General features: G+C 42.4%; 1 protein-coding gene across 5 annotated transcripts in view; it reads right to left on the reverse strand.

The window, feature by feature from the left end:
- Nucleotides 1-16,164, reverse strand: part of PLCH2 (phospholipase C eta 2) — a 67,133-nt gene that overhangs the window by 4,448 nt on the left and 46,521 nt on the right. For 3 of the 5 annotated variants that reach the window (XM_077190295.1, XM_077190291.1, XM_077190290.1), the window contains exons 9-21: nt 15,023-15,194; nt 14,656-14,763; nt 13,312-13,470; nt 12,479-12,571; nt 11,918-12,018; nt 11,498-11,595; nt 10,994-11,176; nt 10,105-10,212; nt 9,806-9,930; nt 9,313-9,397; nt 8,730-8,876; nt 7,762-7,841; nt 2,296-3,328 (exon numbers count right to left, since the gene is read on the reverse strand). In XM_077190295.1, the coding sequence (XP_077046410.1) occupies nt 2,296-3,328; nt 7,762-7,841; nt 8,730-8,876; nt 9,313-9,397; nt 9,806-9,930; nt 10,105-10,212; nt 10,994-11,176; nt 11,498-11,595; nt 11,918-12,018; nt 12,479-12,571; nt 13,312-13,470; nt 14,656-14,763; nt 15,023-15,194 (2,492 nt within the window). Of the gene's footprint in view, nt 1-179; nt 3,329-7,761; nt 7,842-8,729; nt 8,877-9,312; nt 9,398-9,805; nt 9,931-10,104; nt 10,213-10,993; nt 11,177-11,497; nt 11,596-11,917; nt 12,019-12,478; nt 12,572-13,311; nt 13,471-14,655; nt 14,764-15,022; nt 15,195-16,164 lie in introns of those variants that run through there. The other 2 variants (XM_077190294.1, XM_077190292.1) reach the window with 1 other exon arrangement.

The following is a 16,164-nucleotide window of genomic DNA, read 5'->3' on the forward strand; positions in this document are numbered from 1 at the left end:
ATATCAGGCCTTTGCTTTCCTGGGATACCAGGGTTTCCAGCCCAGTGCAGAACTCAGGGGTGGGAGCAGCTCTGCCCTGTCCTGCATTAGCTGGGAGTGCTGGAAGAGAATCAGGCACCTGTGCCCTTAACCCAAATCCAACATTCCACAACCCAAATCCAACATTCCACAACCCAAATCCAACATTCCACAGCCCAAATCCAACATTCCACAACCCAAATCCAACATTCCAGACTCTCAGTGCCTGGAGGAGTGTCAGGAAGGGCCCAGAGCTGATCAGATTTATAAATTCTCCTTCTGCCCATCCAGCAGCACAGATGAGGGCACACTGGGAAGGGAAATCTCTGGAAAAATGTAATTTTGGGCCAGCTATAGTAAGAATAAATATTATTAAATATATTTATATTATATATTATTGTTAAATATAGATCATTATATTTATATTTGTTTATATGTTGCATATTTATATAAAACATATATTATTGTTATATATTTATATTATATAAATAATTGTTATAAAATATATTTATTTAATATATAATAAAGGGCCAGCTATAGTTTCCTGCCTTATCCCAGGGCACTTCCCCCAGCAGAATGCCAATTCCCAAGTGCAGCCATGGAGCTGGTTTCCCTGGTTTCCTGGCCCAAGGCATGGCCTTGCAGGAGTTTGGGAAAGGGAGCTGTTTGTGCAAACAGAGGGGCTGTCACTGGACCAGCAGCAGCCAGTCCAAGGCACCATTTCACCATTTTAAGGGTTTGCTGATTCCATGCTTGGGAAGTCAGATGGATTTAATCAAATTTCAAGCATATCACAATATTTGTTCAGTGACTTGGGGGGCTGGCAGGGGAGCTGGCACTGATAATGGGAAATGGTTTCATATGTCACAGTACTCAGAGTTTGTGAAAAGCCCAATGCCAATAATTTAGGCATAGAAAGAGTTCTGCTGCTTTGGATTAACTGCAAGTCACGGGAACCAGCAAATTTCTCCCCTCCCATTGTCCTGGTATTTTCCTAAAAGCCTGAAGCAGATATTGGAAAAATATGTTTACTTAAAAAAAAAAGGTATAAAAAAATAGAAGGCACCCAATCAGATGAAATTGGTCAAATAAATAAAATATCTGAAATTTCTGTATGAGGCTTTCAAAGAAGCCCACTATAGGTGAGCAGTCAGAATCTGTTATCAAAAAAGGGAAAAGCACCAAAATAATTTCACTGTTCCTGAACATGTAATCATCAGTGTCCACGTTTCTTGGACAATTAGCAAGGAGGGTGAGGGATTTGAGGAGGAGCTCTTGCAGTCACAGCCAAAAGCTGCATTTCCTACTTTCTCCTTACAGTTCTGGGAAGCAGAAAATTCTTATCAAAATCTCTTTCCTTCTGTCCCATTCCTGCCAAATCAGGAGCAAAAATGCCACTTTTTTTTTTACTAAAAGCCATCCTTTGATTGCCTCTGCTTTGATTTCCCATCTCTACAAACTCCCAGTTCATGGTACAGGTGCAGCCACACAGTCCCAGTTTGAAACAACCACAAAGTGCTGCAGCTTTAGGAACTTTCCCCTAAGTTTTGGGCACATTTTGGGTGGCAGTGGGGAATGGCAGGAGTGCCCCAGCCTGGCTGATGCCAGGGAGCAGCAGATCACACCCTGTGCCCTCAGGCCAGGAACATCACAGCACAGCAGAAGTGTTTGCACACACATTTAGGAGCAGAATGGGCTGCTGTGTTTATAAAATACATCTCCTGAAGAGAGAAACCCATCCAGTAATTCCTGGACTGACAGCAGTGATTTTGCAAGATCTTTGAGGAGGGAACAGGTTTATTGTTATCAGAGGGCACATTAGGCATCATTCCTGATGTGGTTATCCCTCAGTGGAACACAAAGGTTGATAATGGAAATATTGTTTGTTGATGTGGGTTTTCCATATTTAATCTCACTTAATGCTCTGGTTTGGATCTTAAAATTTACTTAGTATCATACCACATTCACTAAGAAAATCAAGGAAACAAAAAGCCCTGAACAAACAACCCCAACATTTATGGACTACTGACAGTGCCACTACTGCAGATGGTTAACTAGGCATGGCAAGGACTAAGCTAAACCAGACACTTCTACAAAAAAAGAAAATAAAAATATTTATGCAGATTTTTTTTCTTCTGTCATTGCCAAAATTAAAAAAAAAAAAAGACCTCTTGACAGCCAAACAACATGGAGGAGCTTCTAAGTAAGGATGCTATGCAGAAGCTGAGACAATGACGTGATCTACAGTGGAGAAGGGTGAAGAAAATCTGGTCTTACCAGTAAAGAATATAGGGGATTTACTTCGAATTTCCTCCAATTTTTGAACGAACAAGGCGTTCATTTCCCTCTGGAGGGTGCCCACTTGCCTTCGAGAAGGTTCAGCCCAGTGCTTGGGGAATTCTGGGCTTCCAAGGCTTTCTAGACTGCTGGAGTTGGAGGACACAGAGCCATTGCTGGCTGCAACCAAGTTGACAGTGCTTCCATACTTGCCACCAGAGTGGCCCTGCCAGCGCTGCCGGGGCTGAGCCTTTATCCCGTGGCCCTTAGAGTCACCACTCGTCTTCCCTGGGCTGCTCCTCCTCAGGTCACCTGCAGTTCCAGGGCTGCTGCAGGGCTGCAAATCTGAGAGTGGCCTGGGCTGCCCTCTGACCACCCAGGTGTGCAGCTCCACCCTCTCCTCTGCACTGCTGCCCTGCAGGGGCTCTCTGGCCACCGTGGGCCTGCCAGGGTGGTCACTCCATGGCCCCTCAGGGTCAGGGCTCTCTTTGGAGCCAATCATGCATTTCATGCAGTTGGTGGCCACTCCGATCCTGCCCGAGCTGTTGATGGCACAGCGGGCAAAGACGCTCGGCTTCTCGCCCAGGGGCTCCTGCAGCCTCACCCTGTGTGCCCTGGGCAAGGGCTCGCTGAAGGGAGCCCCGGGGTGGGCACAGCTCTGCCCTGGCCCCTGGGGACAGCCCTGGGCCTTACCTTTCAAGCCCTTGCCAGGTGCCTCCCCAGCGGCACCGTCTCGGGGAGCTGGGGACGGGGAAGCGCTTTCTGGCTCTTGCACAAAGCGAGGCTGGGAGGCAGCTTCCACTTCCCTCCCTTCTCCAGCCCCTGCAGAGCTGCTGTCCTTTGTGTCAAAAGCAATTTCTGGAAAGCCCTTCTTGTTCTTCTTCTGGCTCTTGGTGGGTGCACTGGCCGTCCGTCTCAGGATGTGGCTGCTAAAGGAATGTTTGCGATGGAGCTGCCCAGCAGCATGACTGTCCAGAGAGGCCTGCTTTGGATTTCTGAGAAACAGCCCTTTTAGACCTAGAGCTTGTTTGGCCTGCAAAAGAAATAAGAAGAGAATAAAAACATTAAAATAAAAATAATAGCAAAAGAAAATAATAGAAAAATAAAAATGCAAGGCTCTTCCTCCTCCCGAGCACAGGAACTCATGAACAAATGATCGTTCGCACACAGTTTCCTGATATATTCCTGCCATCAGCATGAGAACTAACCCAGAAATAGGACAGGCATTAAAAATGAAAAAAAAAAAATCACTAACAGCAGCCTTGCAACATAACACATCTTTTTTTTTTTCTCAGCTATGTTTTTAGATAACATTTTGCAGCCACACTTATCTCTGTATTTGTCATCGTTTTCTTTCTAGCATGTAATTACTTACAACATCTACATAAACATTAGAGCTATTGAAAAGACAACAGCAAAAAAAAGGAAATACTTCTGTCTACAAGGCTTTCCTTCTGAAAGCTGAAGAGTTTCTCAGTTTCACCCAAAGCAGATGCATTTAAAATTCCTGCTGTAAATGCATTTTCTAGGAACTGCTAGGAAATAAACACTGGCCATAAAATAGAATATTTTTTTCAATATAAAGGAGATCTACACTCGAATTGAATTGAGCACTGTCATGAATAGCAGTTAACTATACACACACAAAAGATCATGGAGTATTTCAATTTCTACCTGTGTGATTGCATTTTGGTAATTTTTCCTACCATACAACACTTATCCCAAGACACTGGTGTATGTGTTCAGCACTGAGGAAACACACTATAAACAAGGGAAGTTAGTCAGTGTCACATTACAGTTGTCCACAGTCTTCAGCAGTTATTTAAGCATTAAACACACAAATTCACCATCATAAATCTCCCACCACCATACAACTGATTTACATTTCAATGAAACAGAGTTCCAGCATTCCTGCAAACATTCCAGGTGTACTTGCCAACTCTCCAAGGCCAGGCCGATGCCTGAGTCAGCGTTGGTTCGCTCTGAGCACAGAGATCACTTCAGGCACAGCAAGGTATTTCTCTTTTCATCTACTTCTCCCCCTTTGCTGTTTTTATTTCCCAGCTGGATCAGAGTTTTGAGCAGCTGTAGCATCCAGAATGAATAAAGCCAGGGTGGATCATGGCTGAAGTGCATTTTAGGAAGCCAGTGGCAGACCCTGACCAGCAGCCGCTGTCACTTCCACTTCTGCCCTGCGATGTCACACGAGGCCACGTTTCTGCTGTGCCAAACAATGGCACAGAAGAGTCTCATTTAAATTAAAACGGTCTTTCACCCCAAAATAAATATTTGAGTGCCTGCTTGTGCATTTCCAGTTCTGCTGTGCAGGACTTAATGCAGATGTTGGCTGCCCTGTGCACTGAGCCTGGGCTAAGAGCTGATTTTACCCCAAGTGTCCTGCCCAAGCTGCCCTGTGGGACCAAGGTTTATTTGGCTGACACAAGGGCCAGTAAAATTGTTCATAATATTATTTTTATATAATATTTAGTAAATTATAATTGATTGAAGCTTACTTATCATGTGCCAATTTCCAGTGTGAGTAAGACATTATCAAAAATTACCTTTAGGATAAGATAGAGATGGTGGAGTTTGATTTTTCCCATGCAAGGCAAATATTAAATATTGGAAAATCATCTGTGAGAGCCAGACTATTGAACAATCTGCTTGGATTACTGGGAGACAAGTTGGCAAGTACATGAATTTTTTGCTATAAAAATCAGACAATATAAATATTTGCAAAACCCAGAAAAAACTGTCATACAAACAACACAAACAAATAATATCCACCAAAAAGAAAAGGGAAGCACTGATGGAATGGGAGGCAGTGCAGGGCCCAAGGTGTCATTCTGGCTTGTTTGCTGCAGCTTTGTTAAGCTGGACACTGTTGCTTGAATCAATGGAGTGATTCAAGAACACAAAGGCAGATTTGATTAACTTAGGGGGGAAAAAAAAGTTTTAAAAGAAGGAAAAAAAAATAAAAGAGAGCAGTTTTGAGGGAGATCCAGGACACTGTGCTTTCAGCTTCCAGCCCAGCTTTTACAGGGCTGTTTCACTCTGGAAAGCAGACTTGAAAAACAGCACAAGAGGCTTTCCCCCAATTTAGCAAATGATTCACTGTCAATGTTCTTTTCTGTGTGAAAGAAGGGCTCTGAATTGCAGCCCTCCAGAGAAAAGGCAGGAGAGGGAGAGGCTCAGAGCAGGGGGAGAGTGGCAGGAACTTTATCCTGGATCTGCTTCACACGGGGAGGGCTCTGTGGCTGTCAGTGACCCCACAGGGGTGACCCAGCCAAATGTCACAGTCCATGTTCCATGAGTTGGAGAGCTCAAAGATGCTACCAAGGAAAAGGTTGATGCTAATGAAGCCACCAGCTCAAGGCATGCAGGTGTGTGGTGGTGTCTGCACCTCCCTGGGACAGGAGGGGTACCTTCAAGGCGTCTAAAAACGCTCTGCTTCTAAAAGGAGACTTTTTTGACATAGAGAAGCCCACTGAAATCACAAACAGACAGAGTAAAGGCAGAGTAACAGTGAGGGAGGAGCTCAGAGATAGGCACATCTAGAAAAACCACAAGAAATTCTGCACTACATCAGCAGACCACAGAAGAGACAGAAACAAAGAAAAGCCTTTCCAGGAAACTGAGCAGTCTGAAAGAGATTTCACACACAAGTTAAGATTCTTTTTTTTTTCACCTAAGACTGTTTTAGTAATACCAAGCTACTGAGCAGGTGGAATATCTCCATTTATAAAAAAGTCTCAAAATGTAAATGTTTGCATTAGAATCTCTGGATTAATAAAGAATGGGTAAAACCAATTAATAAAGAAAGGGTAAAAACCAAACCAGGCTGATAACTGGGGTGATTTTTCTGCCCATAATTAAGAGAGGAGAAAAGAAAAAATACTAATTTGGACAGCAGTCTGTTAACCAAAAATCAAAGCAAAAAGTTACTCAGACAGACCAAACCAGAAAGGGATGTGCAATATTTGTTCCACATTTTCAGTGGTTTTTATTAAAAATTATAAATTAAAAAAAAAAAAAGACAAAAAAACCCCCACCAAAACAAAACCACAACACATACAGATTTTCCTTTCAAATCCTTGTATTTTGTCTGTGCACAGAACCTCTTCCTAACAGCAGCAAGCCCAGAGAGACTGAAGTGACCATGAGAAGCAATCAGAAAAATCTATGTCCCAAAAAAAACTGCCAAAGTTTCAATGGGCATTTGCCCTTCTGCAAACTGTCCCAGCCAGTCACTCATGAAGAAGTTAGGAAGAGCAAATTATTATGAAAGGCCAGGAAATTAAGGCTAAACAGAGAGAATTTGCCAAAGGAGGTTTGAATTGAGAAAACTTCACTGCTGAAGAGGATGAACATCGGCCCTTCCATTAAACACTGCTGGCAAGGGCAGCGACTGGAGCTGAGTAACTGAGTGATCAATAAGTATAAAAAAGCTGTTTTCCTGTTCAGGATCGCTCGAATTTCCCTCTGGAGGAGGAGCTGGGCATTCCCAGCCCGCTGGATGCCTCCTCCTGCTGTCCTGATGCTGAAATTGCATCTCACTGCTGCGGGACCAACTGGGGTCCTGCGAGGAGCTCTGTACCCGATTTCACTGGCATTAACAGCCCTGAACGCTGCTGATGCTTTACTCGTGCTTGAGTAGGTTTTTGTAACACTTTGGCTTTGAAATGAAAGAAGAAAAATGGGAAAACAAAGGAGGCAGAGAAGCTTTCTTTCCTCCCGCTGTCATGATGCTGATATTGCATCTCACTGCTGCAGGACAAACAGATCCTGCAAGGAGCTTTGCACCTGATTTCTTCGGCATTAACAGCACAGATCACTGCACTCAGAGCACAGGAGCTGCCTCCTTTTTATCTGGCCTAGGACTAGTCTGAAATTAGGGCTTTGCTTTCGTGGAAATTGAGATGTGGCACACTAAGAGTTGTTTATTTCCTGCACGTGAGGAAATAACACACAAGGAGTGTAAATATGTCCAGCTATTACCAGCATCACCTTTCCTCTGCATTTTAAGAGTTATTATGGCAAAAAATCCAAAGTAAATAAGCTTGAAGAATTTAATTAAATTTAAAATGCTAAAACATCAGAGAGAGCCTTTAAAGCAGCAGCTTTGCAGGGAACAAGTGCTCAGGGTTCAGGTGTGCCACCTTTGGTTCAGCAAGGTGCACTCACAATCACATTATTTATATAAATGTGTGTGCTGCAAGGAAATTTCCTTCCCCTATGGCTTCCTCAAAAAGGCACTGCAAGAATCCCTTTTATCACTTCCCCTACAATTTGCCTTTATCTCCATGGACATTCAGAAAGATCTCAGGCTACCACGACAAGCACAGAGATCAATTTTACTCCAAGTGAACAAAAATGCCAGCCTGGACCTTGACCCACTGAGCTTCCCTGGTGTGATACAAGGTGCTGGCAGCTCCTGTGGGGGTGCTGCTCAGCACAGACACTCACCTTACCACAGATGTCATTTATAGCCACATGCACAAAGATGGAAGCCTCTTCTATGCCCTCCAGGTACACGTGTCTGTAACCTGAAACAGAGGGAGCAGAGCTGGAGCAAGGCTGGCACAGCAGGAGCAGCTGGAGGTTTTCCTTTTAGGAGCAGCAGAAGAGATCAAGCAGGATTCTTCCAGCTCCTCCTCACAGTGAGGTTCCAGGCTTGAGCAGCACCTTGCCACACTCAGGTGTAGCTGAGCCACACCACCTGCAAACTTCCCCCCCATTTTTTGTCATGATTTCATAAAACAGCCCTGTCCTGTTTCATCCAGGCTCTGTTATTGCTGCTGTCAAGCCATGATTTAAGCTTGACCACATTCTCTCCTCTGGACTGTTAGTCCATAATTGAGACTGCAAACCTTTCATCCAAGGTCAGTTTAGTGAGAATGGATGGGGTTTTTTAATCTTAAAGAGAAAATTTTTTCTTTACTTTGAAAGGAAAGAAAATACACACACAAGAAGTTTTAATGTGAAAGAAGACTGACATGAAAACAGAAAGAGGAAACTGTCAGAAAATGGCATTTAGTGGCCTGGATCCCATCATTAGAATAGGTAACTTTATGAGTAGTAGTTTAACACAGAACAGAGTCACAAACCCAATCAAAACTCTAGAGTTTTTTCAAAAACTGGTGTGAAGAAAGAGAGGACAAAGCACTAAAGGAGTAAAGTATCTAAAACCCACAGTATTTACCCTGCTTAACAATCTTACCTATTTTTTCAAAATCTAGTCCCAAAAATCTAGAGTTAATTGATTTAGTCTTCATCACCATATCAGTCAGGAGCTGACTAAGGCAGAGAACTCAGGGCCCAGACTCCAGCTTTTCTTGTTCTAACTAGAAATTTCTGCAGCAGATCCATTAATTTTGATTTTTCCCAGAAAAAAAAATCCCAGCCCATTGATTTGGGATGACTCTTTCTCTTACCTGGCATCATGCTGCTGAAGGCAATTGTCCTCTGCCCGATGAAATCCCTCCCGATGGGGTCGTGGTCCCACACCAGGAACCGGATCAGGGCAATCTCCGGCATGTGCACTGTGAACACCAAGGTCTCCTCCCACATGGGGTTAAAACCTTCCAAAGGGGGAATCAGCCTTCAGGAATCTCATTCACAGCAAACAACAAGTCTGCCTAAGCTGTGGTGTCACTCTGGTTTTCCTGACAGATTGGTTGTTCTTGAAAAATCCAGTATTCCCACAAGGAACAGAGTTGGGTCTTGCCTAAATTTGGCCCTGCTTCCAGCAGGGGATTGGCCAACCTGCCTTTTTGACCACAGCGAGCTCAAAACACCCTTCTCTCACACATAATGAGAAAAAAAAATGTTTTGTTTCATACCAAGACCAACTCAATCAAACAAGTCAAGATCCAAGTCTAATTAACATTAAAAATGCTGAAATCCAGTTTTCAGTGCTTTGTCATAATAGGCACCAAATCTTATCTACTCCTATTTTTATGAAAAAACCTGCCTGAAAGAGGATGTTTCAGCCATAAAAATCCCAGACAACCTTACCATTATCATCAACTACTCTGGTTTGTTCTTTGAAGCAATCAACAGGTAAGCCTATAACTTCTACTTCAACAAATGGATCTATGATCTGAAAAACAAAAACCAACAAATATTGAAAAGAAAGAGTGACAAAGAAGATGGAACCCAAGCAAATGGCTTTTACAATATGGGCACTGTACAGGAATGTCTGGGTAATTATTGCTCCTGAGCCTTATGGAGTGAATTATTAAATTGATAAGATCTCTCTCCCTTTTTTTTCTTTTTGCTTCTCCTGGAAGGACTGTGCTGGCAGTTGGAGGAAAACCATCAAACCACAACTGTGATGCTTAAAAGTAAAAAAACACCACCAGAAGGTGTAGGATGTTCATGACCTAATTTATTCATGGTCTGTGTGTGCTGACAAGTAACTGCAGGGTGTGAAATCCTCCTGCTTAGCCCAGCCAGTATGAAAATAAACCTTCTGCACCACAAAATAACAACCACAGCCGTCCCATACCTCTCCTCTGTCTCCCAGCATGGAATCACGTGGTTTGGGAAGTTGTTGACCACTGATAATTCTTAGAACCAGCTGTTTCTTCAATTGACCAGGCAGTGGGTCTTCAGAATTTGGGTTAAAGACACCTGTAAGAATAGAGAATCCCATCATGTGAAAGTGCAACATGACTTTAATTACAGATACCTTGGGGCTCTTTTGCTTCTGGCATCAGAAATGAATTTTTAAACAAACTGTACCAAGGCCTCACACTCAATCTGTCCTGCAATCAGTGTTCCCCTGGTTTTGCTGGTTTTCCTTACCTTGACACATGCAGTTGGGTTTGAGGACATAGCCACAGTTCCCATTGGCACTGAATTTGGCCCGGTTCAGTTGCAGCATTCTCCCCTCTGACTGGTAGTTTAGTGCAACTATTAAAAAAAAAATAAATCAGATTCAAATTTGACTTCTTAGATGCAAAAAAAAATCAGATATCGTATGGAAAATTATTCTCTTATATTAGAGCTTCAGGGAGAGAACCTCTCCAGAAGAACTGAACTCTGAAGACCTCTTGCATTTGAGAAGTTCATTTATTTCCATTTACCAGACAATTCCTTGCATGTAAAACACATGTTCAAGGTAATCAATCCAGGGGCAGTACCAAGGAGGACTCCATGGTCAGCAAAGCTGGATAAGCAGAGGACTCAGAGTGCTCTAAGGGGTGATTCCAGTGCTCCTATTCAAACATCCCCTTGGATTAAGCTCTTTTCTGACCCAGGGATGGGGCAGCTGAGAGGTGTTCCAAAAAATTTTATTCTATTTTTAGTCTCATGTGAAGGGTGAGACAATACAGATGTTATAATTCACAGCATCAGAATCAGAAGCCAACTATTTCCTAATTACAATATCCTATAAGCATTTCTTGGCCTATCAGCTTTTGTTACACAATGTTGTAAATGTTTTAAAGCAAATCATCTAAAATTACCCCTTGTAAGCCTTACTACAATGCATCTTTCATAGTTCTATTTCTCTGAAGTATCCAGTCTTATTTGCAAAGCCACCCTTTGAAACTCCTTTCTAGCTCCATTTCTCTCTCAACAACATCTATCCTATCCCATGGACAGAATCCTCTACAAACCCATTTCCCACAGCATCCCTCCCAAAATAAAACCAAAAAAAAAATATTAAATAAATAAAGAGGTTTCAGCTCACCAAGTTGGCAGCCAGCATTCCAGAAGGGCTGGGGGTTGTAGTTGCTGGAGTCCACCCTGTAGGAGGAGGGGTAGATGCGGGACAGCTGGTGCTGGTTGAAGCGCAGGTACTGCGCTGGCTTCTGCTGCAGGATCTGGTGGGCCTTGGTTTCACTGAAAGATGAAACCTGCCAGCTGGAAGAGACTGCAGAGGAGATTAGAGGTAATCTCCTTATTCATTTATTTATGATCTAGATAAAGCTTTCAAAAGTACATAGCATTAGTTCCTTTTTAGCTATCAAGCATCATTTCAGTGCATGCCACTCAGAGGGAACTCTGTTTTCCTCAAATTACAGCAGACACTCTGCTTATTGGGGCAGTTATGGTTGGGAAAGTGAAGCTGAATATGATGATGACTTGAATCTTCATTAAGAAGTCTTCTTCTAGTGAAAAGATATGTAAGAACATAAACATTTCCGTTTCTTTGTGCAGCAATTATTTTCACCAAACATTTAGTTCAACTTACTTTCAGTTTCAACATCATGGATGCCAACTGACTTTGTGTATTTCACCAGGTCAGACAGGGCCCTGGACAGCTTCATTGTCTTCTTCTGTCGGCTTACCCTAGGAAGGTAACAAATTAACAGAACAAATTAACTTCCCATCCCCAGTTAAGGGGTAAATGTTATCTTTCCTACTTAAAAATAAATCAGGGTAAAGAAATGTATGAGACAGTAAGAGCTCAAAATGCATAAAAGGTCCACTGTGCTTGGATAATGAATCTGAAGAGCACCAAGAGATCATTCTGGTGATTTTGTGGCAGACATTGACATCTCCCCACTGCAGCCACCAACAAACTGGCATCTAGACCAGAAGCAAACCTATTTAGTGGGTGCATTTATGCTGGCATATTTTAGCAACAAAGTTGTCCAATCATTTAACAAACCTGCTGTAATGTACAGAGCTCCTGGCTAAATTCCCTTGAGAATCCGAATCGTCTTCACCCTCTTCCAGACTTGATGCCTTTTTCAATTTGCTTCCTTTTTTCTGTGCCAGAAGGAAATAAAACCATAATATCATAACTGTGTGATCAAAGTTTGAGCAGCTGGCTACAATTCTGCTTTGTTATGCCAATGAGTGTGTTACTTAGAGAAAATGGAAAATGACAGCTTTTGTAACACTCGGCTCTGCAGCAAAATTTGCACCTGGGGGAAACTCAGCCCAGGGTCTGAGCCTTGTTACAAAGGAAGCACAAATCCTCAGATAAAAGGTGTAAATTAATTTTTGTGGTTCTCAGCTAGATCTTGGATGCCCTCAGCCCTTCATGTAGATTGAATCTGTGATGTTATGCACAATGATAAGCAGCTCCCCAGCCTGTCTGTTCAGTGAACAGCCTCACAGCTGCAGATGTTGCAGTTATGAAATTCCTCTCCAGTGCATGCAAAAATAAAAATCCCTCCAAGAATCCAAGCTCTGGTGCCAAGCCCTCACCTTGGCAGGGGCTCACCTTGCGTTTGGAGAAGCTGCCCATGAGTGACCTGCTGGGCCTCTTGCTGGCACTGAAATCTTCCCCGGATTCTGCATCATCCTCAAGTTTACTCTGAAGCAAGCAAAGAGAGAGGAAAGAACACAGGAGCTCAGACAGAGTGCTCAGACAGAGGTCTCTGGGTACCAACACAAACAGGAGGGGATTTTAGCACTGACTATTCTGGGTAACATCTCTGCTAAAGGGTTTGTCAAGCCTTGGCCTTGCTTGGCTCTCACAAGAATTCTCTGATACGTCATGTAAAGCATTGGGTTTAAAATACATCAAAACTCACCCACAGAATGTTTTGGGAAGCTGATTTTTAGTTCTCATCCCTAGTTTAGTTTTAATCCCTGGTTATTGCACCTGCTTATTGTTGGCAGATCTCCACTGCTTTTTCATTTGAGTGGAACAACCTTCCCGAAGTTTTTGTGGCTTATTACAAAGCCTAAAATGAAAATGCCTCAACTTCATGAAGTGTAGTCTGTGGGCTGAGTACATTTTTATAAATTAGAGTTAATATAAAATTAAAATATACTGAAAATGCATAGAACATAGAGAACTGAGGAACAAAAAGAGCCCAACATTCAAAAGGAGTTTTTATAATGGAAAATCAAATTCTTTGTTGAAAAGTCATTTCAGAGTACATTTCATGCTCCAATTGCTGTGTGAGCAAGATAAATAGTTTGTGTATCTGACAGTGATGTTCACCTGGCATCATCATTAATTGCATGAATTCAGCTATGAAGCTGAAGTCAATATAAGATATATTTAGTAAACTAATGAAACACAAGTACAATTAAACACAAATTCACCTTCTTACTATCAGACTTCAGCCCAGCCTTTCCTGAGGATGGGAGAGTGGAAACTGTAAAATTATTTGGATCTTCACAGTCACGGATTTTGGATTCTTTTATCAGTGAGTCAAGTTTTTTCTTTGCTATATTCTCCACTCTTTTCCTGTTAGCAGATGCCTGCAAACAGAACATTAAACCATTAAACAAGGCAGTGATGAAGGAAGCATCATGTGAGTCCAGTGCCATGTCCAGGCTGACTCTGCAGCTGCAAGAGGTGCAAGATCTATTGGGTGGAAGGGATGGGAGATGCTTTGGAATCCTCTTTTCAGCAAATCAAAGGCAAAATGCGAGAGAACTCCTGTTCCCTGCCCTGTGTGCACCATGGCCCACGTGGGGAGGTGGGGAAATAAAACCAAAAATAAAAATCAAGAGTTTTCTTTTCCACTCAGGTCTTTTAAGGGGTGACAGATTGTGTTCTCTCAGTAGGCCCCAAGAATTCCCAGTTACATTTGTCATGGAACAAGCTCTGATTTTCTGAACTCTTCAAAATTTCGTTTTGGAAAGCAAACCAGGTGTAGCAAATCTCAGATTCAAAGCATCAGTAAATCTCAGCAAAGTGAACTGTTAATAACAAAGATGGTGCTGTAAAACACTGAAAAGTGATATGCTGACATGTAATAACATCCAAAAAGCAATTATATTTCTCCTTTGTTAGTCTTATTCACAGAGAAGTTTCTCTTTTAGATGAAAAGGATCAGATCCATAATACAAAATGAGGAAATAGCCTGAGGGAGAGAGGACTGAGAATGCAAACTGTCTCCAAGACAATCTGGTTTATGTCATTAAATGGTTTTGCTGTGTTTTGTATTGTTCCTGCAAGGTGCAGTGGAATTTGCCAAAAGATTAAAGTGACAAAAAAATAGAACTTTTAAAAAAGGAAGAAGAAACAAGGGATTTTCAGATTGAAGCCAGCAGAGATTTTTCTTACAGTAAAAATCAATCAAGCTCAGCATTCAGCAAAGCAAAGGGATGCTCTGTAAAAATGACCAGAAATTGATGTAAATACAATCTTTTCTTTTTTTTTTTTTTTTTTTTTTTGCATTTTAGGGGAAGCACACTGTGATGCACTGAAGAATCATGAGATATTAATATTCTGAACTTGAAACATAACCCCTAGAAACAGGTCAGAACAGGCTGCTTCCTGTGCACTTTTGTGAATCTGCCCCCATGGAGGTTTAGAACCTGAACCCCTTGTGATGAGCCCCAGAGGTCAGACCACAGCCAAAACCCAGAGAGCTCCCCCCAGGTTTCCTCTCACTGGGATGGGAAGCCTTGACAGACATTTGCATTCACTTCACTTACATCTCCATTCATTAGTTTACAGTCATCATCAATCTCATCAGCACTGTCCTCATCAGAAACTTCTCCTTCCTCTGCATCCTCACTGATGTTGGCTGGAAGTTTCTTGCCCTAGAAGATAAATTTATTACAGAGGCAGGGGAGCATGCAGCTCTTGCTATGACATATTCTAAAAAAAAACCCCAAATTATTCAAAGCATGCTATTTCCAGGGTTTTACTGACTGAGAAGACATTTTTTATGAACCTTAAGCAGCAGTTTCCTAAGGTCTGGTTTCTGTGAAGTGATTTAAGTCAGGGTACAGTGATAACCAGGCAGAAATCATCACCACAAACAAGAGGAGGGAAAGGACACATGAAGCAGGAGTTTACCTTAACCAGGATCTTGCCTTTAAGACTTGCTGGTGAGGGGAGCTTTGTGGAGTCATCGTTGTGCACAGAGGACAGATCCAGTTTGTCTCCCAGGATTTCTGTAAGGTACTGAGCCATTTTCTTCTGCTGCACGATGCTGCAGTGGTTCTCAATTGACAGGATCACAGGGTACCTGCAGGGACCAGAAAGCACCAGCTGCAAATTTGGCTTTTACACCATGAAGGCTTTTCCCACTAACAACAGAGCAGGGTCACACAGATAAACCTGCAGACAAAGCCTCTTCTACAAAGACAGCAAGTGTTGTTTCTAGTTTTAGTTTCACTGTTCTTATTTATTGTTGATTATCCAGACCAAGGCCAAGAAACAGCTATGCCTGGTTGAAGATAGGACTTGTGGAGCATCTACTCCAGTGTGGTCAGTGCCAGTAAAACCACACTGAAGATGGATTTCTCTCTAGAGATGATGCATTTTTAAGATCAGCACAACAGCCTTTTATAAAGGAGTTTTGCAGGATCAAACTATCAGGGATTCAGTCATTAAAAATCAATTATTTTTACCCTGACATCTGGCCTTCATTGGCTCCTCATCAGGATTTGAGCCACACCAGGACCAAACTTTCCCAGTTGATGATGTGGTCCCAGTTACCATTTTTGCAAAGGTTTAAAAGCTGAACCATTTCAGAAGCACTGCCTTTGATTTGTTTATCGTGACTTCAGGCAAACTGCAAGAAGTATCAGGCTCACAAGAAGTTTGCCTGGTCTGAAAATTTAGTGCAAGTTTATTTTCTATTTGTAAAGGCAGATGGGCTGCTTTGGGCGAGCTACTGGAAAATTTCTACAGTGATAAAGTGATTTCTATTTAAAAAAAAACCAAAGGTTGCTACACACATTTTGACTGTGTGGAGGAGGAGAACAGTAACTGCCAAGGTATATGAAACTTCCCATGAATAATACTGATTTTCTGAACAATATACCTGTAGGGAAAATAACCTCTTTCTGATGAACACCCTGCTTTGTCCACAACCAGGTTACTCTCTCTTTGGATCCTTTATTCCCTGACTTGTTTCCTATCCCTGGAGCACCCAGGTGTAGCCTTGGCAGCACCAGAGTGCTCATCCAGAGAGACAAAGTGATTTAACTGCC

This window comes from Agelaius phoeniceus, chromosome 24 (assembly GCF_051311805.1).
Source record: "Agelaius phoeniceus isolate bAgePho1 chromosome 24, bAgePho1.hap1, whole genome shotgun sequence".
NCBI lineage: Eukaryota > Metazoa > Chordata > Aves > Passeriformes > Icteridae > Agelaius > Agelaius phoeniceus.